At 38.4% G+C, this 27,836-nt stretch overlaps 1 protein-coding gene across 3 annotated transcripts; it reads left to right on the top strand.

Moving 5' to 3' along the window:
- Window positions 1-27,613, top strand: MTMR9 (myotubularin related protein 9). Of its 3 annotated transcripts, none has more exons than XM_034421312.2 (11): window positions 1-457; window positions 1,209-1,569; window positions 6,959-7,067; window positions 7,275-7,400; window positions 10,337-10,510; window positions 11,936-12,153; window positions 13,758-13,919; window positions 14,446-14,587; window positions 23,092-23,312; window positions 25,103-25,254; window positions 27,134-27,613. In XM_034421312.2, exons 2-11 carry the CDS (start codon window positions 1,385-1,387, stop codon window positions 27,310-27,312), a joined length of 1,668 nt encoding a protein of 555 aa, XP_034277203.1. In that variant the 5' UTR covers window positions 1-457; window positions 1,209-1,384; the 3' UTR covers window positions 27,313-27,613. The 3 variants fall into 3 exon arrangements, with proteins under 3 accessions (XP_034277203.1, XP_034277204.1, XP_087739436.1); XM_034421313.2 differs by having other exon boundaries at window positions 14-461; XM_087883310.1 differs by lacking the exon at window positions 1-457 and having other exon boundaries at window positions 992-1,569.
- Window positions 27,614-27,836: the final 223 nt, after the last annotated feature.

The following is a 27,836-nucleotide window of genomic DNA, read 5'->3' as shown; positions in this document are numbered from 1 at the left end:
GGACGCTTCCGGTAAGGGCAAAAGCAAAAGAACCGGCTGGCAAAGGACTTTCACCGGGAGAAGTCGGATTGGTCAGGGGAGCTTGTCACGTGGGCGAGGCGTTGGGACTGGGCACGGTTTGCCCCGCCTCTCCGTCGTGGTAGTCCCGGTGTGGTGCATGTGTGGTTGTTTTCCCCCTCGTTCTCCTCCATATCCGGGGTACAGATTGGGAGCGTTTCCTGCCGGCTGAATCTGCGGGAGCCTCGGTGGGGAGACCGGGAAAGGGGCGAAGAAAAGGCTGCGCTAGGATGGGAGTGGGGTCGCGGAAGAAGGAGTCCTTCGCCGTGCTCGCCCACCGCCTCTTTTAAAAAGAGCCCCCCAGTTATCCCAAACTGCGCCGATCGCCTCTTTCAGCCTCTGCCGCTTCCCCACCCTTCCCAGGACGCTGCGATCGGATGCCTCGCTCTGGGTCCGAAAGGTGGGTGGGTATTCGTTAAGTTTCTCTCCCCTCCCCTTCATCCCCTCCAGTCCTTTGCAAGTTAAGGGTCTCCAGCCACCCCGAAATCCTCCCCTAGGAGTCCCGCCTTCCTCTTGGTGATATAGTGATGGGGAAAGGGGGGGGGATGTTAATTCACTGAGTAGTGCTATAATGGCTTCTTGTGATTCTCTTTAAGAAAGGAAAGCTGGTGTCCTTTTCTCACCCCATTTTTCTTGAGAATAGGAGAGGAGGAAGTCATTACTTCCTTTTGCATTCAGTTGAAATGTTCTAATGCTTTACTTTCTCCCCAGGAATCCTGAACTGAGATTCTTACCCTGCCCAGTTGCTTCTGGGCTTAAATATTCTATCCTATTAAATTACGGTGGTTTTTCTTGAAATACTGCATGGAAAAGTCTCCAGATTTTTCTACGGTCCTTGAGGTCTTCCTTGTTACCTTACTGATTTAATCTCCTTGCCCACTTAACCCCTGACTCTTTCCTACAAGTTGAACAAAAACTGCAATTGTGACATCCAGAATCATGCTTCAGTGCCTCCTTGGATTGTGACATCTCTCCAGTTTTACCCCAACTTTTCTGCCCCTGGGGCTTTTTAGGTCATAGTTTGATCCTTTCCTAAAGCTTTACCATATCTGCCCCTTCTTTGATGAGCATTCATGTTCTTTTAAATAATCTTCCCTTGTGAAAGCTAGGAATGATTTATGGTTGCTGTGTTGTTTTCTTCTCCCATCCAGAAAGAATTTGGATCTTGCTATGATGATCTCTGCCGGATGGTTAACTCTCAGCTAGTACTGTTATCTTGAGAGTTATAAACTGCTTGTGGAAGCTGTCGAAAAGTTGAGACTGTACCTGGCCATTGGGTTGGGATTGGCTTGCCTAAAAGGACAATTGTGCTGGATCTGGAGGCACTATGGAGTTTGCTGAGCTTATCAAGACACCGAGGGCTGACAATGTAGTCCTTCACCGCCCTTTCTATCCAGCAGTGGAGGGAACCCTGTGCTTAACAGGGCACCACCTCATCTTCTCTTCGCGACGGCAGGACAATGTCGAGGAACTTTGGCTTTTGCATTCCAACATTGATTCAATTGAAAAACGGTGAGGATATTTTAGCTCATGAAGGTGGGGGGAGCAATGATGTAGTCCAAAAAAAACCCTCCATACATCTCTTTCGTGGTAAAATTTTGCAGGTGCTGGATGCAGGAATGGCCTGGATTAAGGATAATAAATAGAATTGAATCCTAGCTAGATAGGAATGCCATGAATTTCCATTCCTTCATTAAAATGAAGTATCCATACTGTATTTTACCATTTTTAGCTGATTTGCATAGTTGTTCTCCAGATAAGTAGAGTTAGTTACAGCTGTGCAGTAGTATAATTATACCAGCGCACCAGTTATTAAGCAACCTGTATAATTCCCTTATCAGCTTCCAAGTACTGTTCTGGATGTTGAGCATAGGCCCTTAGCCTATTGTGACCAAATATGAGAAGATACATTTCCCCATTCCTTCCCTTATGTGGGCTGAGAGGGGAAAGGTGGGTTTTTATCCATACTTTTATTGCTTGTTATGAGCCCCCTAGTACCATTATGAGATTGGTGACCATATATGTTCTGTTAATATGAATCTTATTTATTAATGTATCATGTCTTCACTTGAAGTTTTTCTTAAGTACTGTCAGTTGATGTGGAATATTGCATACCCAAGGATGGGGAGAGGTTTATTCTGTATTATACTGGTAGCCTGATTCTGAAATAGGCTCTTTCTGGATGCTTAACAGGTGCTGATAGTACAGCCTTTTCAGGACTAGATTTTGTTTCTCATTGATTCAGGCATTTTTTAAATTGCTTTTATTGCCGTTATTGCTTTCAGTTCTCACCAGAATAGGAATATGGAATATAAGTGGCATGAAATAAATTTAATTTGTGATATTGCTGCTTCTTAGTTTATTGCTATTTGAAGGCTAAATGTATTTTGTTGCATTATTTTTCCATTGGCTTGGACTTCTATTGTTGAATGCTTTTTCTAAATTGATGGGGACGGTCTGGATGTTTAAAATGAATTATTACATAAAATTCACCTAAAATATATGTTCTATTTTTAAACATTTAAAATATTTAATGAGAATTTTAAATGAAATGAAATTTGCATATTGCAGAAAGAGAAATCCTGAAACAGGGAACACTTTATTTTCCAATGATGGCTGTTTTAGAAGGTGCTTTCTTAAAAAGACATTCCTTCTTATGGAAGAAATAAGAGGGAACATCACCGGAGCTTGTCATTTGCAGCTTTAATAAATGCATTAAATAGAAGCTGCTTAACTGAAAAGCTTTTCCTACAGTTTGCATTTTCCTGTCAGAAAAGGCTTCATCTTTTGATTTCAGACCATCCATTAAATAGCTATTGAGGACTTAGTCATCTGTTTGAATCATCTGGATTGATCCTGTCTGAAAACATCATTTGTAAGGTAGTGCAGTTTCTTCCCTTGTTCTCTGCTTTTGCACCTTCTTAGAATCTAAAATCTAGAATTGTTAGATTTCTGGCCCAGCATCTTGATTTGTGCAGAAGGCTTTCAGGAAGCTTGTAAATTGAGCTTGTTCAATATTTGTTTCTCTCTATTGGCCAAGAAATATTCAGAGATATGTACCAATAAAAGAGAATATTTGTAGCTCAGGGTTGAAATCAGGGGTCCTTGGTGCTCTCTGAGCTTGCTTGTTTTCATGCAGATGTTTCATTATCCAAACTAGCACTGATGATGTTACCAAGTATATGTTTCTGAATATTCAGCTGAGTCGTCAATCAGTTTCTATAAATGATATAAATCAGCGTTTTTCAAAATTGTCAACTTTAAGATGTCCTGGGAATTCTGGGAGTTGAAGTCCACATATCTTTTAGTTGCCAAGTTTGAAAACACTGATCTAGATTAATCATCTTGCATAAATGCATCCAAATCTTTTATTAAGCCAGCTCAGTTGCATTACCTTGCTATTTCTCAATTCCTGGGTGGTTGGGTTTTTGTTTTTGTTTTGGTGCGGGGGATAACATGTATAGTGGGCCCAAACATCTGCAGTGTACCACATCAGGGAAAGCTGATTTAGATAATTGTGAAATAAATGTTCATTTTTGTTTTTTAGATTAAAGGATGGAATGCATCTTATTTTGGGAAAAGCATTGAACTCAGTTGTTTAGACTTTGAGAGTTTTACCTTTTCCAGCTCCAAGATATCAAGGGAGAGGCTATTAACTAATGAGTTTTCAAAACTGCTTTTATTTTAAAGGGCTTGTAGAGAAATATAACCCACAAAACTGTTATTTTATTTGTGTCGATTTTTCATACACTATTCCCGACTTACGACTGTAATTGAGCTGGGAATTTTAGTCATATATCCTGGTTGTTAAGTGGATCACCATGTGATCAGACCTGACATGATATTTTGTCAGCTATTGTTAAGTGAATGTTGAGGTCATTAAGTGAATCCATTTTACGTAATGGCTACTTTCTGTTGGAAACCAGAAGTAAACTCTGGAAATCGGCAAAAAAAAAAATCATCAAACCTTGTGGTCATGTGACTGCGGGATGCTGCAAATAGTCATAAAGGTGAGCCTGGTTGCCAAGCACCTGAAATGCAATCACATGACTGCAGAGGGGTGCAGCTTTTGTAATTTTGAAATCGGGTTGTAAGTAGCTTTGGGGGGGGGATCCATCATAAATTCAGTTGCTAAGCAACCGGTTGTAAATTGAGGTCTATACTGCTTTCTTCAACACTAAAAGACAAGCAATTTAAGGCTATATTCAAACTTAAAATGGGACAATTAACCTGCTTTGTCTTCTCTTGCTTTTCTCCTTGATGCCCTGATATTATGTAGTTTTTTTGATCAAGAATAATTCTTAGAATAACAACAGCAGACAATCTCCTTGTATAGCAGCACCAGTGAGCTGCTGCAATTCAAAGATATGCTTTGCGTTATTCAGACTCGATGAAAAGGGAGCATAATTAGACGTTTATTTCCATGAAGATAGGTCGTCCTGATGAAGAACAATTTGGAAATATTTGTGACTCAATATTTCTTTAGAAATGAGAAAAATAAATCCCTGCATTTTTATTCCTATAAGACAGTCTCAACAAAACAACGTATTTAAGACTGAACCAACCGGTATTGCTTTATCATATTGCTAGGTGCCCGCCCAGGGTTTTTATTGCTCTTTTAAAGTATATTTATCTGATGCAGAATGGCTGACAGTGTTGACACCAGCTTTATTTCAGAAGGACAGCACTCCAATGACGGGGTGCCACAATAGAGGATGTCTGTCACCCACATCTCCATTTAACAAAAAGTGCTTCTTTCAGAGATCTCTTGTCACTGTAGGCATACAGCAGCCAAGTAAAGTTATCACATTTTGCTATATCGCAGAAGAATTGGGAATGGGGTTTGTAGCCTTGTCTGGTCTCATTCGTATGCAGTTTTATCTCCTGATTACTTTTAGCCACAGTTTGCTATGGCATCTATATTAGAGTAGCTGGTGTTATGGTTAACGCTGAAATTAATTATGATACACTTTTGAAATATAGTTTGGAAGACATTCTGATTACCCTTTGTCTCTTTGAAAATTACAGTCAATTATGGGGGAAATGAACTGACATCTGTGTGTGTCAGTGTTGGATGGCTATCTGAACTAAGCTGGTGTATATTCTGTGTTTTTTTTTAAATAAAACTCTGGTTTACAATATTCTCATACAAGTATACATGCAAAACATTCATTTAAATTTTTCTTCTTGTTTTCTTTCCTCTTAGATTTTGAAGAAAAGCAATGTTTCCCCTATTCTCCTGCTCTATCCAATAATTTCATTGGAAAAATTATAGGTTTTGCTATTTGCTTCATCATTCGTATTTTTTAAAAAAGAATCCTAGTCCCTTGGTTGGTTAATTATTTCCCTCCAAAACTGAAGCTGAAAAAGAGCTAAAAGAAACCTGAATTATAGTTGCTACAGTGTAGTAAAAATGTCAAATTTCAACCCTTCTCCCTTCTTACTTGACCCTGTCTAAGAAAGAAGGATGGGGGCTTAGATGAATTTTTTGTGATCCTCCCAGGATTGGCCTTGGGGTTTCAACAACACTACTGAAATTACTTACTAAGCAATATTCTGCTATAAAGAAATTACCTATCTGGAAATTGCATTACTAACATGATGTATTTTAGTATGTTTCTCCCATCTCTTTGAGTTTGGAGCAACACTCCAATGAGGTAGGCTTGGCTGAATGCTAGCAGTTTATGTGGTTTTGGATCTCACAATTTGCTTCATTGCCATGTGGGAATCAAAATCTAAGTCTTCTGCCATTTCAGTGTGGCCTTTGCAGTTGCACTGTTACAAGATTTTTGAACAAGGCCTAGTAATGGCTATAAAAATGTATGCTGCCTCTGAGTGAGCACTAGATGCCTATTCAGTAAATAATAATAAAAGGTTCACATGTCATGGAGCAAGAGAGAGAGGCAATCCTATTGCAGCTATATCCTCATAACTTCTCTTTGTTACATGGCTGAAGAAAAGTGATGCATTCCCTTTTGAGAAACTGAGTGGGTAGTGTATTTGTGCAGCATTCTGAGAAAGTTTTGAAAATCTTTGCATTTGAGAAAGAAAGGAACTGTTGGTGTGTGACAGCACAGAATATAATCCTCAGATCCATAGCTGACCATCTACTGATGCTAATCTACTGGTCCAGGCTAATTTAGCATTATCTCACCATGAAAACTTTTTCTGTCTGATCCTGCATGTTTGATTCTCCATAATAATGGTGGTTCCCTCAAGAAATGTTGGGCTCCATTGTCTTAGGTGATCAACTCTCACCAACCTAAGCTAACATGAAGTCAAAACCTTTTGTAGAATGACATTTTCTCCTTGATTTAAAGTCAGAACAGCTAAGGAGCATCTCATTTATACTACCATAAACATTTTAGTATTATGAAGAGACAGAAAGGGCCTCAAAAATTGTTAAAGCTTGAAGTTGTCTGCAGTATTTCATGTTTGTTAATCCTCATTTTATTTCATTAGTTCTAAATCCTTAGGAGTCTTCAGTGCAGTTTCTGAATTTTCTTTTCAGCTAATCTACGAGACTCAAAGGAAACGGTGGCAAAATGCATTGGAGAAGAAACATTTCTGGGTGCATGTAGACAAATGTACAATGCTTAATATCATTTCCTTCCTTCCTTGCCAACCCTTCTTTAAAATTACATTCCATCCTTACGTTCTTTTTAACTTGATTGCTAGAGATTTGGAAATCTTAATTTACTAAAATAACCTGCAGTTCTCTTGTTCATCGACATATTCTCCCATTAATGTTTTTCAACTAGCAATGCTTGAATGTTTTAATGGCTGAAGTAGGATAGGCTTCAACTTTTGTTCATTTGAAAGCCATGCAAGTATCTGCAGTTCGAAGGCTATCATATTATATTCTTAATTCTTCAGTATTCATGTTTTTATATCACTGCAGTTTTATCGGCTTCTTGGGCACCATCATTATCAAATGCAAAGACCTACGAATTATCCAGCTTGACATTCCTGGCATGGAGGAATCTTTGAACATTGCTAGCTCCATTGAGGTAAAATTATTTATAGAAAGTAGAAGAACCCAGCAAAACTCTGGTTCTGTTCTGTAGAGATTCATGTGGAAGATGGGGCTGGGGAACTAGCATTGTACTCTCACTCATTACTCTCATTCTCTCCAAATCTTCTGAGTATTTAAAGGCATCTTATTGTATGGGCAAGTAGCCCATTGTAACACTGTATGCATTTTCTGCTTCTTGTAGGCACTGTCTACCTTGGATTCTATCACACTCATGTATCCTTTCTTTTATCGCCCCATGTTTGAAGTAATTGAAGATGGCTGGCATTCATTCCTGCCTGAAAGTGAATTTGAACTTCTCAATTCAGTTGTAAGTTTTTGTTTTTATTTTTTATCACATTTTTACTCCCAACCATCTTACAGAAGTGACTCTTGGCGGTGTAAAATAATCAATAAAAACAACAAATGTATAAAAAGTCTTTATAAAAATTATAAAATCATTGTTAGAAATGAAAAACACTATAAAAATTAAAATATACAAGAGCAACCACAATGGAGCCATCTAAGAATGTCTCCAGTTCACTTAGACCCCGAGGGCTGGTGACATCATCAGGTCTTGAGGGACTTATGGCTTGATAACAGGTAAGGCTAATCTGACTTTTAGAGAAGAAGAATGTTCCAAAGGGCGTGTGCTATAGCAGAAAAGGCCCATCTCCTGGGACCCACCAAATATAAGTCTCTAGCTGATGATACCTGCAGCTTAATTTCTCTGCCAAATCTAATGGGACAGGCTGATGTAATTGGGGAGAGGTGGTTCCCCCAGATAACTTAGACTAATGTTAGGAAGGCTTTAAAGGTTAAAACAAGCATCTTAAATTGGATCTGGAAGCAGACTGGCAGCCAATGCAGCTCACAGAGCAGAGGTATAATATGTATTCTTTGGGGAGCACGCATAACTGCCCGTACCACCAGATTCTGAACCAGTTGTTGCTTCTGGATACTTTTCAATGACAGCATTGTAATAGTTCAATCTGGAAGTGACGAGGGTATGAATAGTTCAGTGTGGAAGTGACAATCTGTGATCAGCCTGGCAATCCAGGAATGGATGCAACTGGTGCACAACACAAAGCTGTACATAGTTTTTCCTAATCACAAAAGTCACTTGCTTTTAAATCTAGGAGGTTTCCCCAGATTGCATACCATGTCTGAATGCACCCCATTCAGCACCAAAGATGGCATAGTCTTAGTACCAGTAGGCCCGCAAACCCAAAGCCACTCAGTCTTGGCAGGGTTTAGCTGAAGCCTGTCCAGACCATCACAGCCTCCAGGCACAATAATAAAGTGTTCACAGCATTGCTTAATTCTCCAGGGGCAGAGATGTATAGTTGGGTATAATAAACATACTGATGAACCCCCCCATGTCCCAATGGATGAGCTCACCCAGCAGCCTCATGTAGATGTTAATTAGGAGAGGAGAAAGCCTTGTAGTCGATGGCGCACACACACGCACACACACACACACACATCCACAGTAGGTGGGAAGAACCAATCTGGAGAAAGGAGGTGAACCAGCACGACACCCTGCAGCCCATCCCCATTCTGATCTAGAATAATACTATGGTCTATGGTATTGAAAGCCACCAAGAGGTCGATGGTATTGAAAGCCATCAAGTAGGGCAAAAATGGATGCCCAACCTCCATCCCACCCATACCAGAGATCATCCAAAGGAGTAACCAATGCTGTTTCCATCCCATATCCAAGTCTGAATCCTGACTGAAAAGGATCCAGACGATCTGTTTCACCCCTCTGAAACTTGTGCAACCATCTTCACAACCACTTTTCCCAGAAGGGGAGGTTAAATGCTGGACCAAAACGGTCTGATATGATGGGATGCAGCAATGGCTTCTTAAGGAAGGTCCCTGTGGTTCTGTTGGTTCTCTGGGCTGAAGTGGAAACCACAAAGGAAGAACTTGGTTCTTAGTTCTCTTCAGGCCTGTCAGAACAGAAGTCTTTTTTCTGTTTTCTAATACGCATAAACAACCAGTAACAATGCAGTGAAGACTTCATTTAAAATAGATACCTTTATTATATAAGTTATAATTTAAGCATTTTGCAGTTGTTTAACAATGCTACAGTCAGGTGCAGCTCTAACATTTAAGCAACTTCATGCTTACCGACATTAATATTTCAAAAATTACAGGTAATATTGACATAACCTCTTTTAATCCTTAAAAGCTTTAAGTTATCTATATCATCAGAGCGTTAATAATCTAGTTATTATTGTATAATGCCACTTTATTCAGATGTACAATGTTCTACTTGTTTTATAAAAGAAAATTAACAAATCAAACAATATTAACTTGGAGGGGAGAAGGGCTTCCAACTGGATCTTATCACTGCGAGGCATTTGGTATGGAATGAGAACCTCTCTTCTATCAGACATTTTAAATGGCTGTAATAGCATTACTATCTGTAGTTCTGGTCTCTAGGTTTGCACTGCTGCTATGGCATGTACCTCACATTAAATGTCCTGGGCATCAGGCCATCATGTTGTGCCAAAATAAGATTAGTGGGTTGGCCATTGACCTTAATGTGAACATGACAACTGCATTTTATTACCCCGGTTTAGAGCGAAAAGGAAATGAAGCCACTGTTTGGGAAAAGGGGATGGTGGAAGTTTTGGATGGCTTTAAACACAGCTCAGGTGTTACATTGGTGGCCAGTCGGCTTCCAGGTGTAACTTAAGGTGCTAGACATCTATAAAGCCCTACATGGCACTGGGCCTAGTAATCTGAGAGACAATCCCCATCCAGTTGTTTCTGCCCTACTGGTACATTTGGGTAGAGTAGATGCCCTCCAAGTGCCATCTTCGAGGAAGCATGTCTTCTCTGCAGCTTCTGCCTTCTGGAATAGCATCTTTCCCCCCAGATACATATAAATCCAACTCTCCATGAACCCCAGAAGTCGCCCTGATTGTTCCCACACTAGGATTACAATGATTAGGTTGACTGTTGATGTAGCTAAAGGCTGGTTAGAGTTGGGCAACATAAAAATCAAATTAATAAATATTCTCATCTTTCTGAATTTCTCATGTAGTTCTTAATTCAAGATATGTTCAAGACTTTGAATAGGTTAAATTAAATATACAAAGATAATTTTAGGCAAAATGTGAATGGATGTTCATGTAAAGATTTATTTTGTAAAGTTGCATTCCGAAGCCAAATTAATTTATGATGAGAAAAAGAAAGAGAAAGTAAGTCAGTTTGAGCGTGGTGGATTCTTACATGCATAGTATTCTTTCCTAGACAAATGAATGGCGGTTGAGTTACATCAACAAAGATTTCTCAGTCTGCCCTTCTTACCCACCTGTTGTCACTGTCCCTAAATCAATTGATGATGAATCTTTATGCAAGGTTGCCACTTTTCGCCATGGTGGACGTTTCCCAGTACTCAGCTATTATCACAAGAAAAATGGGATGGTGAGTTGGACACTTGGATTACAAGGCATGTGTTTTCTTTGTAATAGCTACATATTAAAAATGTATGTATGTTGCAGTACTTAAATGCCATAATTGAAATTGTTGTACTGAAAGCTTGAGCATTTCGGAGTAGCAGGAAGAAAAGGTTATCTGAATATATGATTAGGAAAGGTCCTGAAGAATCACTTAGCAGCCTAAGAATCTAGTGGTTACATTAACTGAATGTTTCCAGTGATGTAAATAATCCCCAAAGATGTAGAAATTATCTCCTTTTTACAATAGGTTATAGTTGGCTCTTGCACTTTTATTTTAAATCTTTCTCATTGTTTAATATTAATAGAGAGTGAGACTGCAAATTCAATAGCTTTTTGGAAGTTGAACAAGCATCATTCTGTTTTCCTGATATAACAATGAATTCCAAAGGAACATGTCTTTTTGAGAGGACTATGTTAAGATCTTAAGAGTACTGTGGGTGCATTCCTATAGAAAAGCATAAAATGCTGTCCCTTCATGAGAAGAGATATTTGACCATCCATACTCTCCTGTTGTGTGTTTCTAGAGGTTGACTATCGGCTATATCGACTATAACAAGAATTGTTATATTAAAATTACACACTTCTGAAGAAAGGGGATGGAAATGGGCTTCACATTAGACATAAATGCTAATTGTTATTCTGCTGACTTAATATTTGCAGAAAATATACTATCACTTTTGTAAAAGTGAAATAGTAAAAAAATAGTATATATTTTTTTAAACCCATGTCTTTGAAAATCAACATAAAATTGTTCTCATTTGAAATATAGAATTATATCCTGGATATATATATATATGTACCAGCTTTCTTTCAACTTTTATTAAGAAAAAAGTGTTTTCATATTAATATTGAACATTTGAATTGTCAGGTGAAATGTACAAACCCTATTTACTCTGTCAGTAGAATAGAATGCATGAATGACTTTGAGGGAAGAGGGGAAGTGAGGTTGTCTAGGATGAGGTCTCCAACCTTGGCAACTTTAAGCCTGGCGGACTTCAACTCTTAAAATTCTGGGAGTTGAAGTCTGCCAGGCTTAAAGTTGCCAAGGTTGGAGACCCCTGGTCTAGGAAATAATCAGACAAATAGAAGCAGGAGCCCCCATCACTTAGCAGTCAGAGAAAGGAACTTAGGAAGGACCCACTCTAATGGATAAAACAAGTAAAAGTAAAGGCCTTCAGACTTGCAAGATTCTTTTAATGCAATTGTTAATAAAATAGAATTAGGTCATCTTGTTTTTCCTATCTGGTTTGCTGGGGAGGGTGACAATCAGTTACTCCAGAATGGTGAACATTTTCCCCCATGGAATCATAGAATAACACTACATTGGCTTTTATACTACAGAAGACTTATCTGGGTACATAGTCTTACTACAGTTTGTTGGTCCTTCTAGGTGATAATGCGCAGTAGCCAACCACTTACAGGTACTAATGGGAGGCGTTGTAAAGAGGATGAGAAGCTGATCAATGCCACCCTGAGAGCAGGCAAGCGTGGATATATCATTGATACACGATCTCTGAATGTCGCTCAGCAAGCCCGGGCCAAAGGTGGAGGCTTTGAACAGGAGGTTCATTATCCTCAGTGGAGAAGGATTCACAAATCTATTGAGCGGTGAGTTTCTGTATGAGAAAGACTTGTTTCAAGAAATTTAATTTAATTTAGAAGCTTTTTTTTTTCTTTTTGAAGTTTAGAATATGGGATTTAGGAGATTTAAAACACACAGATGAACCAGTTACCTGCCCAAATAAACTATATCAGGTTAGGCATCAGAGTTCAATGCAAGAAAGCTTTGTATTTTCTTAAAGCAGATCTTTAAGAAATTTTTTTGAAGCATTCTCCAAATGAGGTAGGGAGCACACTGACTATATGGGGTGGTGGTGGTGGTGGTGTAGAAAATGCTTACATTTTCATGCTTTCATTTCATTTATTTATTAATCTATTTGTGTGTGTGTTTATTTAATTATTTAGGAAATTTATATGGCCGCCCAACTCACGGTGGTTTTAGAATGAGCAGTATACTGTTTTTGTGTTGTTTAAAGGAAATAGCATTCAGTGGAAACTTTTTGTTATGTTTAGTCCATTTAACCATTGTATTTCATTTATTACATATTCATTGTACACTAATTTTTCCATTTAACATTAAAAAAAAGGAAGTGGTACAAATAATCTTTTATTTTTAATTCATTATTCACAACAATAGGTGTTCCATTTTATGTGAGAATTACAGTTCAAAAGAATAAGATTCTGAATTTAATTCACTGTTATAATTAAAAGCCTATCAGCAAGAGGTGTTCAGATTGCCATTTAAAAAGCTCAATATTTCCTGCAGCTTCATGTCTCAGTAGAATTATAGACGGGAAAAAGAAAAAAAAGGTTTCTATTAAAATCCTGGATTTATAGCCCACAGAATTTGCTTGACAATCCTATTTCTTTAAGGGAAAGGTTTGCATCTCTCCTATTCTTTGCTATATTCATGCTTCATTTTTGTGGTACCAGAATGCCTGTAGCTGCAATCAAGATGCATTTTTTTCTGAATTTGGCATCCCTATTATTGGGTATTGGTTCCTTGAAGGGCAATCTAGGATCGATGGTGAGATTATGAGTCACAGTGTTTCAACTGTAATGTAGCTTCTGCCTCTCTTGTCGGGCAGCAACATGCATTATGCTTTCAGAATACTTTGGGCAACAGAAATGTTCCATGCAATGTACAATAATAAGAAATAACTGCATGCTGACACAGATGTAAAAAAATAACAAAAATCAAACCAAAAATACACAGGGCTTAATCTCACAATGAAAGCCAGAGTATTTTAATTTGCCACTATAATGCTAACAATATTGGAATCTTCCACATCTTTTGGTATGAAAAAGCTGTTCCATTGATAAATGGCTCCTTCTCTTCCCCAGAGACTAATTTTGTATCAACCAAGCTATATGTACAAAGTAAAAAGAGGTACTTCAGCTGCCACATCAACTTTTATTTGATTTTGTACTATTCTCTCTGAAGTCCTCTAGCAGAATACGAGGCTTGACTCATTTGCAAAAGTTCTAATATTGGAATTGTATGGTGTTCAGAGTCCAATGTCTGTTTCTTAAAATTGAACACTTGGATGTAGGAAATACGAAAGGTGTTCCCATTGTGATAATAAAAGTGTGCATCATGGATGTAAGGTTGTTTTCATGTTTGTCCTCCTTTCTTCCTAATGTGCCTATAGATACAATATTCTGCAAGAAAGTCTCATCAAGCTTGTGGAGGCCTGTAATGATCAGTCTCATAATATGGATCGCTGGCTAAGTAAGTTAGAGGCTTCAAACTGGCTGACCCACATCAAGGAAATCCTGACCACAGCTTGCTTGGCTGCCCAATGCATTGATAGGTAAACATTCAGGCATCTGTTTCAGTTTATTATTTATTTAAAACATTAATACTATCCATCTTAAAAACCACATTCTGGATGGTTCACAACTGAAAGATAAAATAATATCTACAAAGAACAAGAACAGAAAACAACAAAGAGAAAAACCTGGCACTACAATAAAATTTGTCCAATGAAGCCCAAAATGCTTACCTCCCATTCTGATTTTCTATCAGTTGGTCTGGAATAGACCAATAATAAACACTCCTTGGTCAAATCAGGATCACCTCTAATATTGGTAGCATTGACTAGTTAGTTGACTCTGGGAAGTACTTGTAGAAGTGTGGTTGGTTGGAAGATAGACAGACAGACAGACAGACAGACAGACAGACAGACACACACACACACACACACACACACACACACACACACACATGAGAAAGAGGAAGGTTGAAAGTTTCAGTTCTTGAGTTTTGAGTTTGCTGTATGGGTGATACATGATAAGTTCATTAAGCAGTTCCTTTTCTTGAAACATTTTTTCTCCTAGGGAAGGAGCATCTGTCTTGATTCATGGAACAGAAGGCACTGATTCAACACTCCAGGTGACTTCCTTGGCTCAAATCATTTTGGATCCCAGATGCAGGACCATTCGTGGCTTTGAAGCTCTGATTGAGAGAGAATGGCGTCAGGTATGAGCTGTTATGTTTTCACCAGCAAAACGTTTTGTTGTATCTTCATCTCTGAAATGCTGAACATCATTTGTTTGCTTATTCGTGCAAAGAATAACATCTTACCAAGAATCACTCGTGGGCAAATTATATAGATGTGTGTGTTTATCACATTTTAAGTTGCAAAATTGTTCTGGAGTCTAGGCTGCTAATGACAATCAAAATAAAATATATCAGACGATGCCCAGCTTGTTCCAGTAATCCAAGTTAACATGCAGATATTTGCATTTTGTTACTTCAAGAACAATACCTGGTTACATACAAATTTTACTGTAAGATCCTTAGTGCTACAGTCCTGGCCCTAAACTCAAGGTTGCTAAGAGACTGAAAACCTGGGAGGGCAGATATGAGGATAATAGTTGTCCCTCCACCCAATGAGATATCCATAATATATGCCAGGTGTATTATATAGATGAACCATTTTAATTTTGGATGAAAGAATTGTAATTCAGAGTGAATTTAAATCAGCCATTCTCTTATTTTGAAATGTATAATTTTATTACAGTAAGCCTGCTGTTAGCCCAATCCAATAAAACATTTTGGTATGTAACAAAGCTTTTAAAAACTGAGGGATGTAATATAAAATTTAAATTGTTTTTTCTCTCTGGATATCAGCAAAACAAGATTATTCAAAGCTAAAGCAGTAATCTGTTCATATTTATTTGGAAAAAGAACAGTTATATAAAATTGGGTTTTATGTGCAAGTTAAATATATTCAGGATTAGACTGTGTGTATTCAGCATTTTCCATATGGAAAATGTGATAGCTGCAGAGAAAAACAGTACTTGTCTGGGGGATAGAGATTAAATATTTAGTCAGTTAGCATGGTAATTTTTTTATGTGAAGAATAAGAGATCAAGATCACATGGGGTTTTTTAAAACACAATTCAACAGACATCTGAAACAATAGACATTACTGTTAATGAAAAGAAAAAGATGTGGTTCATAGATATAGCAGTATCAGGGGAGTCAAACTGATGAAAATCAAATAGAAAAAGTAACAAAATTTAATTGAAAGACTTTAGAGGAAAAAGTAAACTATAACTTTATAGCAATTGGAGCTTTTAAAACCATACCAAAGATTCACCAAAAATTTGGAAATTTTAAATTTGATATCGCTGACTTTGTAAAAAGCCACATTGCTTAGAACTTTGTATATACTACAATAATTTCATAACTATAGTACTGTAGTATAGTACAGTAATATCCATACCAGCCTGTCCAGATCTTGATAATATTATTTTCTAAGATTTTCCTTAGAAAAATATTTTCTAGTATGTGGTCCCAAAAATTTTTAATAGTAAAGCCAAAACCTTTTACATTAATTCCAGTGCACAGATTTCACCACTCTGTCATGCTTTTACAATTATGCTATAGTCTCTACTGAGCTGATCCACAATTTCATCTTTTAATAATTTCAATTTTCAGCAACTGCGGTTAAATTTTTGATCTGATTTTCCTTCATTGTTGTGCACATATTGACTGAGTAGTATAGTTGCCTAGAGGTGGAGCTCTTACCTCACAATTAGAAGGCTGTGAGTTCAATCCTAGGTAGCGGCAGATATTTCTCTCTCTCGGTGCAAAGTGAAAATATCTGCTATGAGCTCCACGTAGGCGACAGGAAGGGCATCCGACCAGTAAACACTTAGCTACATTCAGTTGCCTTGACTCCACTGCCAGATTACTAGGTCATTAAAATGAACAAAAATGCATATATTGACCATAAATATACAGGTCCTCAATGGAAGGCAGGTTGATAGTAATTGTTTTTTCTGCAATTCTAATTATCTTCTGATGTCTGTGTCTGTCCTGTTGAGTTGCAAAACCAAACCAGACAGTTAAAGAGGTGCAGATGACAGGCTCAATAATTCTTCTGTAGAACTGTATCAGCAACTCCTTGGGTAGTTTGAGCTTCCTGAGTTGGTGCAGAAAGAACATTCTTTGTTGTGCTTTATTGATGATGTTTTTGATGTTAGGGGTCCATTTTAGGTCTTGAGATATGATAGAACCTAGAAATTTGAAGGTCTCTACTGTTGATACTGTGTTGTCTAGAGGTGGTAGTATGGGAGGGTTTCTCCTAAAGTCTACCACCATTTCTACGGTTTTGAGTGTGTTCAGTTCCAGATTGTTCCGGTCGCATCACGAGACTAGTTGTTCGACCTCCCGTCTGTATAAAGATTCATCGTTGTCTCGAATGAGACCAATCACTGTTGTATCATCTGCAAACTTCAGTAGTTTAATTAACAAATGGATCGTTTGAGATGCAGTCATTGGTATAGAGAGAGAAGAGAAGTGGAGAGAGCACACATCCTAGGGGAGGCCTTGTGCTAATTGTACAGGTATCCAATGTGATTCTGCTTAGCTTCACCTGCTGCTTCCTGTCTGTTAATTGGATCATCCAAAGTATTTATGGCTTTAATTATGTTCCCTGCATTTAATGTTGTTTTCTACATTTTTCAAATTCATTTTATATAATTAGACTTAGTATTCTTTTCAACTTGCTCATGTAGTAAGCTGGATACTTCCATTAATCTTAAATTAATGTCTTAATCTTAAATTAAGCAAGGGGGCGCTCCCATGTGACACCTCTCCTGCGTGAGCTGCATTGGCTTCCAGTGGTCTTCCGGGTGCGCTTCAAGGTGTTGGTTACCACCTTTAAAGCGCTCCATGGCATAGGACCTGGGTACTTGCAGGACCGCCTTCTGCCGCCGATAGCCTCCCACCGATCAGTACGCTCCCACAGAGAAGGACTCTTCAGGGTGCCGTCAGCCAGGCAATGTCGGCTGGCGACCCCCAGGGGGAGGGCCTTCTCTGTGGCAGTTCCTGCCCTCTGGAACGATTTGCCCCCGGAGATACGAAGGATATCGGATCTCCGGGTCTTTCGCCGTGCCCTGAAAACTTTTCTTTTCCATCAAGCAGGGCTGGCGTGAATCCCCCCCCCCCTTCTTTAGTCTTTTTTAGCTTTTAAATTGTCAATGGGTTTTAATTTGAATTGTTTTAAATTTGGGCCAAAGTTATGTAATTCTTTTAATAATTTTAAATTTTGTATTGGTATGTGTTTTAGTTCTGGCTGTGCACCGCCCTGAGTCCACTAGGAGAAGGGCAGTATACAAATTGAATAAAATAAATAAAAATAAATAAATAAATAAGCTAGTTGTCTTCAGCTAGTTGTCATTTCAGCTCATTGGCTGTAGTACATCAAGAACTTTGCCTCCTTTAATCACTGAAGTTGCACATTTGGATAGACTGAATTGCATTTCTATGTCGTCACCAAATGCATGAAAAGTGTTCAGTAGAAATTCAAGTTCTGCTTTTGATTTTGCTAGTAATTTTAAGTCATCCATCTGTAGCAAATAGCTATTTTTGCACCTTGTTTTGGGTCAGGGGTGAAATATCTAATCCTTGAAATGTTTTACAAACTTATCACACGTGTTTAATTGTTCAATTGAATCTGGTGCTGGACTTATTTTGTACAATCCATCCTCCTGCCTGAGAAAATTGTGTTGGCCATTTACTGGTGATATAGTGATGATTGAAAACTAAGCTCTGCCATCACTACACGTAGAGAGATTGTGCTCACATAAATTTGCTGCTAAATTTAACCATCTGTGCTGCAGTTGCCTGCTAGTTTGCATCATTGCTATAGACACCAGAGTAAACCCAGATGCTTCCTGTAAGCAGAGAGGACACTCGGGAGCAATCATTCAGGGATATTTCTCATCTTACCATTTCACGGGGCCTCAGCAGAATTCTAACTATTGTGCCTTGAAATCTATCCAGAGTGTTCAAGAATCCTTCAGATTCCCAAAGACTGTGAAGAGAATAATTTTAACTTGAAATTGTAATACTTCTTTACAAGTCCATCTTTACCTTTCCTCAATGGGGATTATTAAATCTGTTTCTTATGCTGTACTGTGGTGTTTATTCTATCAAGGATACAACCTTGACCTTATAACCCTTATAATCTGAGAAGAATGTAATATGAGAAGGAACTCATCTTTCATTCTTCAATTAATAGTTATCTGAAAGTTTCTAGCAACAAACCAGAGCTGACCAAATCATATTCATAAGAAAATGAAAATATGTGGCCATGCATATTTTTAATGTTTCAGCTGTCTCTCTCCTACAATCTTGGGCAGTCTTGCACATGACTGCATCTCTTTTGCGTTCATTTAAGATATAGTCCACCACTTCCGGTGGCTCCGCGCACGTCGATGGACGCTCCTTCAGGAGCTCCAGCCCCATGATTCCGTTAGCCGCTAGAACAGCGAAAATCAGCTGTCTAGCGGCTCGAAAATCTCCCCCAGGGAAAAAGGGGGAGAGAAGAGCAGAAGGGTCTGGATAGAGTTCCCCTAGACCCCCAGGTTTTTCTTTTTAAGCCTGGGGTTTGCGGGGTGAGAGCTCGCTGAAAGCCCTTCAGTTGCTCTGGATCCGGGATGAGTCTGCTTTATGCAGACCGAGGCATCGCGACCATACCAGCAATGCAATTTTAAGGATTGTAAGAAATTTGGACTTTGGATGCTGGCAGAGCAAATCAGGAGAACAAAAAACACAAGTACTGATCTTTAACTCCGTTTAAAAAGGAAAAAAATGGCGCCTGAGGGCGTGAAATCGAAACTTACTAGTGAAAGTGATTGTTAACGCTTGTAACATTGTTAAAGCTACTGGATTTTATTTATTTATTTATTTATTGAAGTATTAAAATGGTTAACTTAAAAGTTAATGGATAGTTTTTTTAAAAAAAAGTTTTGAAACTTATATTTTGAAGAATGTCTTATTGATAAGGTAGGGAAAGGATCCTAGCAACAATTGTGAAATGTGATAAGAGAAGATTAATTTCTTTTGAGGAGGATTTTAGTAATAAATCTGAAAAGTTTACTGTTTCATTGAAGTAAAAAGATTTAATTAAAATCGGATAGCTTTCTAAAACTTATTGAAGTATTAAAATGGTTAACTTAAAACTTAATGGATAGTTTTTTTTAAAAAAAGTGTTGAAACTTGTATTTTGTAGAATGTCTTATTGATAAGAAGGTATGGAAAGGATCTTAGTAACAAATGTGAAATGTGATAAGAGAATTTATAAAAGGAAGGTTGATGAATAATCTTTAAAAGGGGAGTTAAAGAGTGTGAGGGAGTTTTGAATCTTGTAGTAAGTTAGTTTATTTTAGCTTATGTTTGTTAAATGTTATACCCTGTTTTTGCTCTGGGAAGTCGGGATGTGTGTGTGGGGAGGGGGGTTGAAGGATGGTTGAGGATAAAATTGTTGTTGAAAATTTTTTTTTACTAAAATAAAAAGATAGATAAATGTATCAATAGAAAAGTAAGAAATTTGGGGGGAATGTCACAATAAATGAAATAATAAAATTAAGATATGATAAATACTGGCAGAATAACAAGAAGATACAAAAGATGTACTCAGATGACAAACTGTATGATTGATTAAGAATTGTATGTTTGTTTGTTTATAAAATAAAAAACTTTTTAGTAAAAAAAAAAAGATATAGTTCACCATGGGGCCGTACATGGTAGGATACTGTGACTCAAATATGAGTTGATGTGATTGTTTCCTTTCAAAGAGAACTGCCAATTTGCTGCTATTGGCTTGAAGCCTCACAGCAGCTTACAGAGAGCGCCATGTGAGACATATTAATGTGTCTGTTCTATTTATATACTCTGTCAGACATTATCAGGAAGACAGGTGGACAATTAATGCAAGATGCTCCACAAAAGTAGTAGAGGAAAAGTGTCCTAAAATTGTAAGCCATGGTAGCATAAATAGGCAGGACTGACAATATAAGACTTAAGAACAACTCTACTGAATCAGATCATGGATTGTCCCTGCATGGATTGCCCTGGTGACTATGTAGGACAGATGGGGAAGAAACTAACCACCAGATTGCTGGAACATAAGTGAGCGTTCAGACGAGGAGATCCGAACTCATTAGTAGCCTCATACTGCAATGAACAAAGAAGGACACACGTTCAATTTTGCAGCTACTAAAATTGTTGGACGAGTAGGCACAAAAACAGCCAGGGAAGTGATTGAAGCCTGGGAAACAGGCCCCTCATCAGTCAACAGGAGTGCTGATTTATCACCAGCCTATCAAGTACTTAGAAGGCGAAGGCTGGACAACACTAGCAAAGGACAGCTAAAAGCCAGTCATCAACACACCCCAATCAATATCTAAAAAGCCATTTAAAACAGGCATTTTAAATACTACACACAAAACAGCACACACTGCTAGTGAGAAGTTCCCTGAAGATGGGCTCCAGCTCAAGTCTGAAAGCTTGGAAGACAAAACCTCTGGTCCTGGTGACCAACTCGTATTGGATCCTGAATCAGATCAATTCAGCATCTTATTTTCAAATGTGACTTTCTCTGATCCTTTGAAAATTATGTCTCTGATAAACTCACAGAAAGAGTGCAAACAAAAAAAGAATCCTGTGCGGTTTCTCTGGAACAATATATATTCTGAAGAATAGATTTGTATACTTATAGATCCCATTTACTATGTTGTCCTGATAGCCAAGTCTTCCATGAATCTGAATTTTCTAATCATCTGGTAATGAAACCAGTGAAGAGCACACCCTGTTGATCAATAAGTTGTTTCAGTGGCTGCCTAGATGCTTAGTTTTTTGGGGAGTGGGAAGATAAGTAGTACGGTATCCAACCTTTCTCATCCAGTGCCTTCCAATTTGTATATTGGCTGGAAATAATGAAGCTATCCTTCAGTGTTACTTTGAGACCATTTGTTTGGAGAAGGCAGTCCTATTATCTAACATACCTAGTTGTTGCTTTTACAATACCATTTTTCTGCCAATGTTAGATTTTTATTTACTATATTGTGTGCAGTTTGAGTCATTTCATCTTAAAACATACATTGGAGAACTAAAAAAAGTCATGAAAAGAGCCACTGAAGTAATCAGGCGACTAGAAGAAGGTTTGGGAAAAGAAATAGTAGCATTTAGAACATTGGAAGCTAATATATTGGTAAATGTCCTGCCTCTCCTTGTAGGAATTCAAAACAATATAAACCTATAAGCTATATGCACCCACGTCTCATTACTGGTACATGAGTTGCATTGACTGCCATCTGGCTTCCAAGGACAATTCAAAGTGCTGGGTATTACTGGTGCCTACAAAGCTCTCTATGGCATAGGGCCTAGATATCTGAGAGATTGCTTCTCACTGTTTCTGTCCATCTAGCATGTTCCAGCAGAGTAGATGTGCTTCAGATTCCTTTGTTAAACATTGATATCTTGTGATATCTTTTATTTAAGGCCCCTGATTTGTTTTGTTGATTTTGTTGTTTATTAGATCATTTTAGTCTGAGCTGTCCACCTGATTTAAGCTGTTAGCTGTTTTTATGTTTTCTTCTAGTTTTGTACACAGCTCAGAGTCCATTAAAGTTGTGTGGTCAATAAATTTAAATAAATAAACCTATTTCTAACATCCCAGTGGATTTAGGTATGAAAAGGACAGCTTCCATCGAATACTAAAAAGGAACACTTCCTAACAATAAAACAGCTCAACTATTACAAGAGTCTCCTCTTTACTAGATGCTTCACAATAGAATAGAATAGAATTCTTTATTGGCCATGTGGGATTGGATACACAAGGAATTTGTCTTGGTGCATATGCTTTCAGTTACATAAAAAGACAAGATACATTCGTCAAGAATCATAAGGTACAATACTTAATGATAGTCATAGGGTACAAATAAGCAATCAAATCATATTAGGAAACAGTCAATATAAATCATAAGGGATACCAGCAACAAGGTTACAGTCATACAGTCATAAGTGTGAGGAGATGGGTGATAGAAACGATGAGAAGATTAATAGTAATGCAGACTTAGTAAATAGTTTGACAGGGTTGAGGGAATTATTTGTTTTGCAGAGTGATGGCGTTCAGGAAAAAACTATTCTTGTGTCTAGTTGTTCTGGTGTGCAGTGCTCTATAGCGTCGTTTTGAGGTAGGAGTTGAAACACTTTATGTCCAGGATGCGAGGGGTCTGTAAATATTTTCACAGCCCTCTTTTTGACTCGTGCAGTATACAGGTCCTCAGTGGAAGGCAGGTTGGTAGTAATTGTTTTTTCTGCAGTTCTAATTATCCTCTGAAGTCTGTGTCTGTCTTGTAGGGTTGCAGAACCAAACCAGACAGTTATAGAGGTGCAGATGACAGGCTCAAGTAGGAGAGCTGTTTGTCATTTGGGTTTCTGTGCTAAGAGTTGAACTGGATGGCCTAGCCAGCCCCTTCCAACTCTATAGTTCTATATTGTAATATGTTTTATGCAAGTAGAAACAGTAGAAATCTTTATTAATATTAGTCATTATTTCATAAAAGGAAAATTTGGATCCCAAAAGATTGCTGTAGTAGAAATAGCTAATATTTCTTATAACCAGTACATGATCATTTTGTCTAAATATATAATGTATATATTTTTATGCTATTACATTACAGGCTGGCCACCCATTTCAACAGCGCTGTGCCCAATCAGCTTATTCAAATAGCAAGCAGAAATGGGAGGCTCCTGTATTCCTCCTTTTCTTGGATTGCGTCTGGCAGATCCTTCGCCAGTTCCCTTGCTCCTTTGAGTTCAACTATCATTTTCTCATCATGCTCTTTGAACATTCTTACGCCTCTCAGTTTGGAACTTTCCTGGGTAACAATGAAAATGAAAGGTAGATGAACATTTTTTTCTGAGCTTCTTGGAGGCTAAGCAATATGACAGTTCATGCAAGGCATTATTAATGTCATTACTATTAAGATTGTGAGGAGACTCTTTGTCAGAATGTTTACAGTGTGACTACTATTTTGAGACCACCCAGGAGCAAAATACAGGAGGTTTGTTTTACAAACAGTGGTTTATATACAAGACTTCTATATATAGACATACGAGTGGTAGGCACATACCAGACAAGCAATCAATCTTCTTCAACTCTACACGGAGAATTATAATGCAGATACACACGACAAGGAGAGTGATACACAAGGAGGGCCTCTAATGGCCTCCCTTATATAGACAACTTCTTAAAGGGCAATAACCCTGCTGACTCATCCTCAGTCTTGAAGGGGCTGGTCAGCTTTAAATCTTCATTATCCTGACACTCTTGGCTATTAATTTAAAAGACTTGGAAGTTTGCATTTGGGCTATGCCATTTATCAAATTGGGATTAGTTCATCTATTACAGAAATGGCTATGCAGGTTTCTTGAAGTCTTCCCACTCCTCAAGCCTGTCCCTTATAGGCCTCTTTCCATGCGCAGGAAGACATGGCACAAATATGGCAGAACATACCACTGGATGAATAGGGTTTTGGAAGATGATGAGGGTCTTTTTTTGAGCTTTCAAAGGCTGATAAGAAGTTTTGCAGGTCAGCTCTTCCCTAGCTATGATCCCAAAGGAAACAATAGCAGGAATGACTATTCCAACACTGTTTTTAACAGTTGCGTTTAACCATGTAACGTGAAGCTCACAGATAATTTCCAGAATCACACTGCTGGAATTTGGGTGCGAAATAAGAGATAGTTTCTTGCTGATAGACATAATATGTAAAGCAAGCAAAAAATGAAACAGAACCACAACCCCAAAACATGGAAACAAAATTATAAAAATCTAGGTCTTCCCCATTTGCTGTCAGGACAATATTTCATAGTCTTGTCCACATCAGCTTCTGGGAGGAGTGTAGCCTATGAATACTAAAACATTTTCCAACTTTCAATCGAAGAAACTGGATATCAGGGTTTAGAAAGATTGCCTGAATATTTAAAGATCTAAGGATTACAATGATGAATTGGTGATCTAATTTAGCAGAGATTATATCTTCCTGATTTAATGTATATGTTTCTCCTCTAATCAACTGTGGTGTCTGTGTTTACTTTGAATTTTTTGCAAATATTTCATGGTTGTGTTTCAAAGATCACTTTGAAATCCTGTAATGTGTTAATGTTTCTGGCAACAAGGGGGATCTTGCATCTTATACTGCTAAAACTTAAACTGAAAACACAGTTTATATTTTCAAGGAGTACCAAGAAGACAGGTATACTAAATGCATATCTTCTCTATCCTTTGACTTCCTTTGTTTTCTCTAGTATACAGGCCTTTTTTTTTTTTTGACAATATACAGAATATCCTGCACATTTTTTTCTTTTTAATGTTTTAGTACAGGAGCGCCTACTTTACAGTTTCTCCAGGACTGAGTTTACTAGCTAGAATCTTTTTTTTTTTTTGTATCATCTTGTTTTTGTTCTCACATACTATTACTTGCATATTGAAAAAGCATGATTTCTTTTCATTTATGTTACAGAAGTAGCAGAGCTTTTTTTTTTTTTTTAATTCAGTCTTCTTCCACATAAAGAGAAACCCCCTGCTTCTCCAGGTTCCACTGCAAATGTTGTGAATAGAACAGATAATTCTGTTTGGTTTTCTTTCCAAATTTGGAGCACTTATATTTACTTCTAATTTTTCACCAGGTCTAAGCTTAAATTGCCTCAGAAAACAATGTCCTTGTGGTCCTGGGTAAATCGACCAGAAGAGCTCAATCGATTTAAGAACCCTCTCTTTGAAGCCAACAGTCTAGTCATCTGGCCTTCCGTTGCACCACAAAGTCTGCAGCTGTGGGAAGGTACGTTGTCTCCAAGCAGCTTTGGAGGCCTCTGATCTGCTGTTCTTCCTTACTGGTGGCATTAGCTATCTGTCACTAAATGGAGTTCAGGCAGATGTGGTCTCAGTCATTCATACTCATACTCCAGATTGGGTTTCTGTCACATGTTCTTCAGGGAAAGAGTTCAGAAACATGAATAGCAAGTAGTGCTGGCTGGCTGAAGTATGTATCTCTACTATTTTTCCACTATGATCAGAAAGTCTGAAGTGCTTCCTCCTCTCCTGTACATAACATCTCCTACTCCAACCATGAGAAGGTTTTTGTTTCTCCTGCCGTTTGAGAAATAACAGATAAAACGTGAGAGACGAATCTTTTCAGGCTTTGCAGATTTCAATATCTTTCTTAAATCCGTGTTGATAGCAGTAATTAGATTAATTTAAGTAGCTAGGCCCTTTTCTGCATTGAAGCCCTATTTTCTATAGGTAGTATTTGAATAGCTCCTTCCTCATAATCTTTGCAAAGCCAGAATAGGGAGGCTGTTGCCCACAGGCTGCAAACAGCCGTCCTTTTACTCTCATCCTCTCTTTGTGGCCTATACAATTTTTTTCAGATGACATTGCCAAAATTTGTCAGTGTGTTTTATCAGTGGGGTTAATTTTATTTCCTTTTTTTCTTTTTTGAGAATAATAAGCAATATTTTCACTAGACTTTAAACTTTTTTCATTTGAAGGAGAAGGGGGTGCATGTGTGCAAAGATCCCCTCACTGCTGCCATGTTTCTGTAGACCAATTTAACAAAAAAAAATATATATATATCCCCTTTTCACAGTATAGGGTAATAAGGTTTAATATTTGCAGAGCTGTTAAGCTAACAGTTGTTCCTGCCTTCATGACTGAAAACTGTTCCATAGAAAGATATATAGCTGTATAACATTCCCCTTTAAAATGTTCACAGCTACCACACTCCAAGAAAGCTGATCGAAATTCACAGCTGATGTGATCTTCTTACTGGGTTCTTTTTTTAAAAAAAATCTTAGGGGAGCTACTAGAGCAAGTGTGTCAAACTCGATTTCATTGAAGGCCGCAGGGTTGTGTTTGACTTTGGGGGCTGGGGTGTGCGTGGCCAGGGTGGGCATGGCTGGGGTGGGTGGGGCCAGCTTGATGTCACTCGTGTCAGGGGTGTCTCTGGTGGCCCGATTGCTCTGCCAGTGAAAACGGGCTTCCAAGCTCTGTTTTCAGCCGCAACAGCCTTCTTCCACCTCCTGCCAGTGAAAACGCGGGCCTCCTGAGCTCCATTTTCACTGGCAGAGGGTGGCAGAAGGCCATTGCAGCTGAAAACAGAGCGGCCCTCCCAGAGCCCACAGTGGCAGAGGCACTGTGGGCTGATATTTTGCTGTTTCTAGGGCAGGCCCGCTGGCCAGATCTAAGCACCCCACAGGCCAGATCTGGCCCCAGGGCCTTGAGTTTGACACCCCTGTAGAGCCTGCATTGCTTGGTTTTCTTTTTGTGGAGTTAAGAGAAAAGCAAAGCTGAAGTGATGGAAAGATTTTTCTGACTTCTAATCATCCATCAGGTCACAGATGATTGTGCTGTGTGACTCAGTTTTTGTATCTTGCCAGAATGGAGAGCGTTCTCCACCAACTTGTCTGTCAGGAATAGCCATTTGAGATCAAAGTAATCTGAAGGAAGTGAAGCAACAAGAACCTGATTGTTCTGTGGGTGGCTTGCTCTTCCCAACAGTCCCCATATTTTAGACTCTTTTATTTAGTGTTTTGATAGAAATGAAGGCATTGCATAAATAAAATTATCTTCCCATTTCCCCACTACTGACTTTTATTAAACATATTTTTAAAAATGTTCTTTTATTGTTGTTGTTGCTGTGTCTCCCCCCTCCCCCCCAGGAGTTTTTCTTCGCTGGAACAGATCCTCCAAATTTGTGGACGAATCTTATGAAGAAATGATCAACATCATAAAATATAACAAGGAACTCCAAGTGAAAGTCAACATGCTAAGACGGCAGCTAGCGGAGCTGGAGATAGATGACAACACACAGGATGACGGGATGCCCGAGAGCCCCTGAAATCTGGCAGAATGCAGGGCCAGATTGTGTTCCTTCCCGATTAAGCGAGTCACTTCTACACACTAAGCACTAAACAAATAAGACTTGCATGCGCTCAAGCTCATTTTTGGTGCAATCAGGTTGAACTTTTCTTTTTTTTTGCTTCAGAGTTCCTCACTTGGCACTATAGTCACCCACCTCCATTTAGGATCGTGGTGCTTGTTTTTGTTTACATGATGAAACTTGTAATTTAGCTGGTTGTTGTCCCTCCTTGTCCCCTCCAGGGAGGTGTTTCATCTTTAATAAATTGTGTGTTCGGTTACAGTGTCACTCAGGTTTTTAACCACAACTAAACATCAATGACACAATAGTGGTGCCCTTAACTTTGTGGAAATTTTCATTCTGGATCTGGCCAATACTGTCAGAGGTTTCCATGCTTTGTAAAGGATGATCTTTAGGATCACTGTGGTAAGGCAAGTCTAAATTCTTCTTTTCTTCCCCAAAGTATTTTTTGTTGCTGATGTGGTTCTTATTTAAAACACTTG

This window comes from Pantherophis guttatus, chromosome 1 (assembly GCF_059756535.1).
Source record: "Pantherophis guttatus breed Tessera chromosome 1, ASM5975653v1, whole genome shotgun sequence".
Classification (NCBI taxonomy): Eukaryota; Metazoa; Chordata; class Lepidosauria; order Squamata; family Colubridae; genus Pantherophis; species Pantherophis guttatus.
This window is presented reverse-complemented; position numbering and strand designations above follow the sequence as displayed.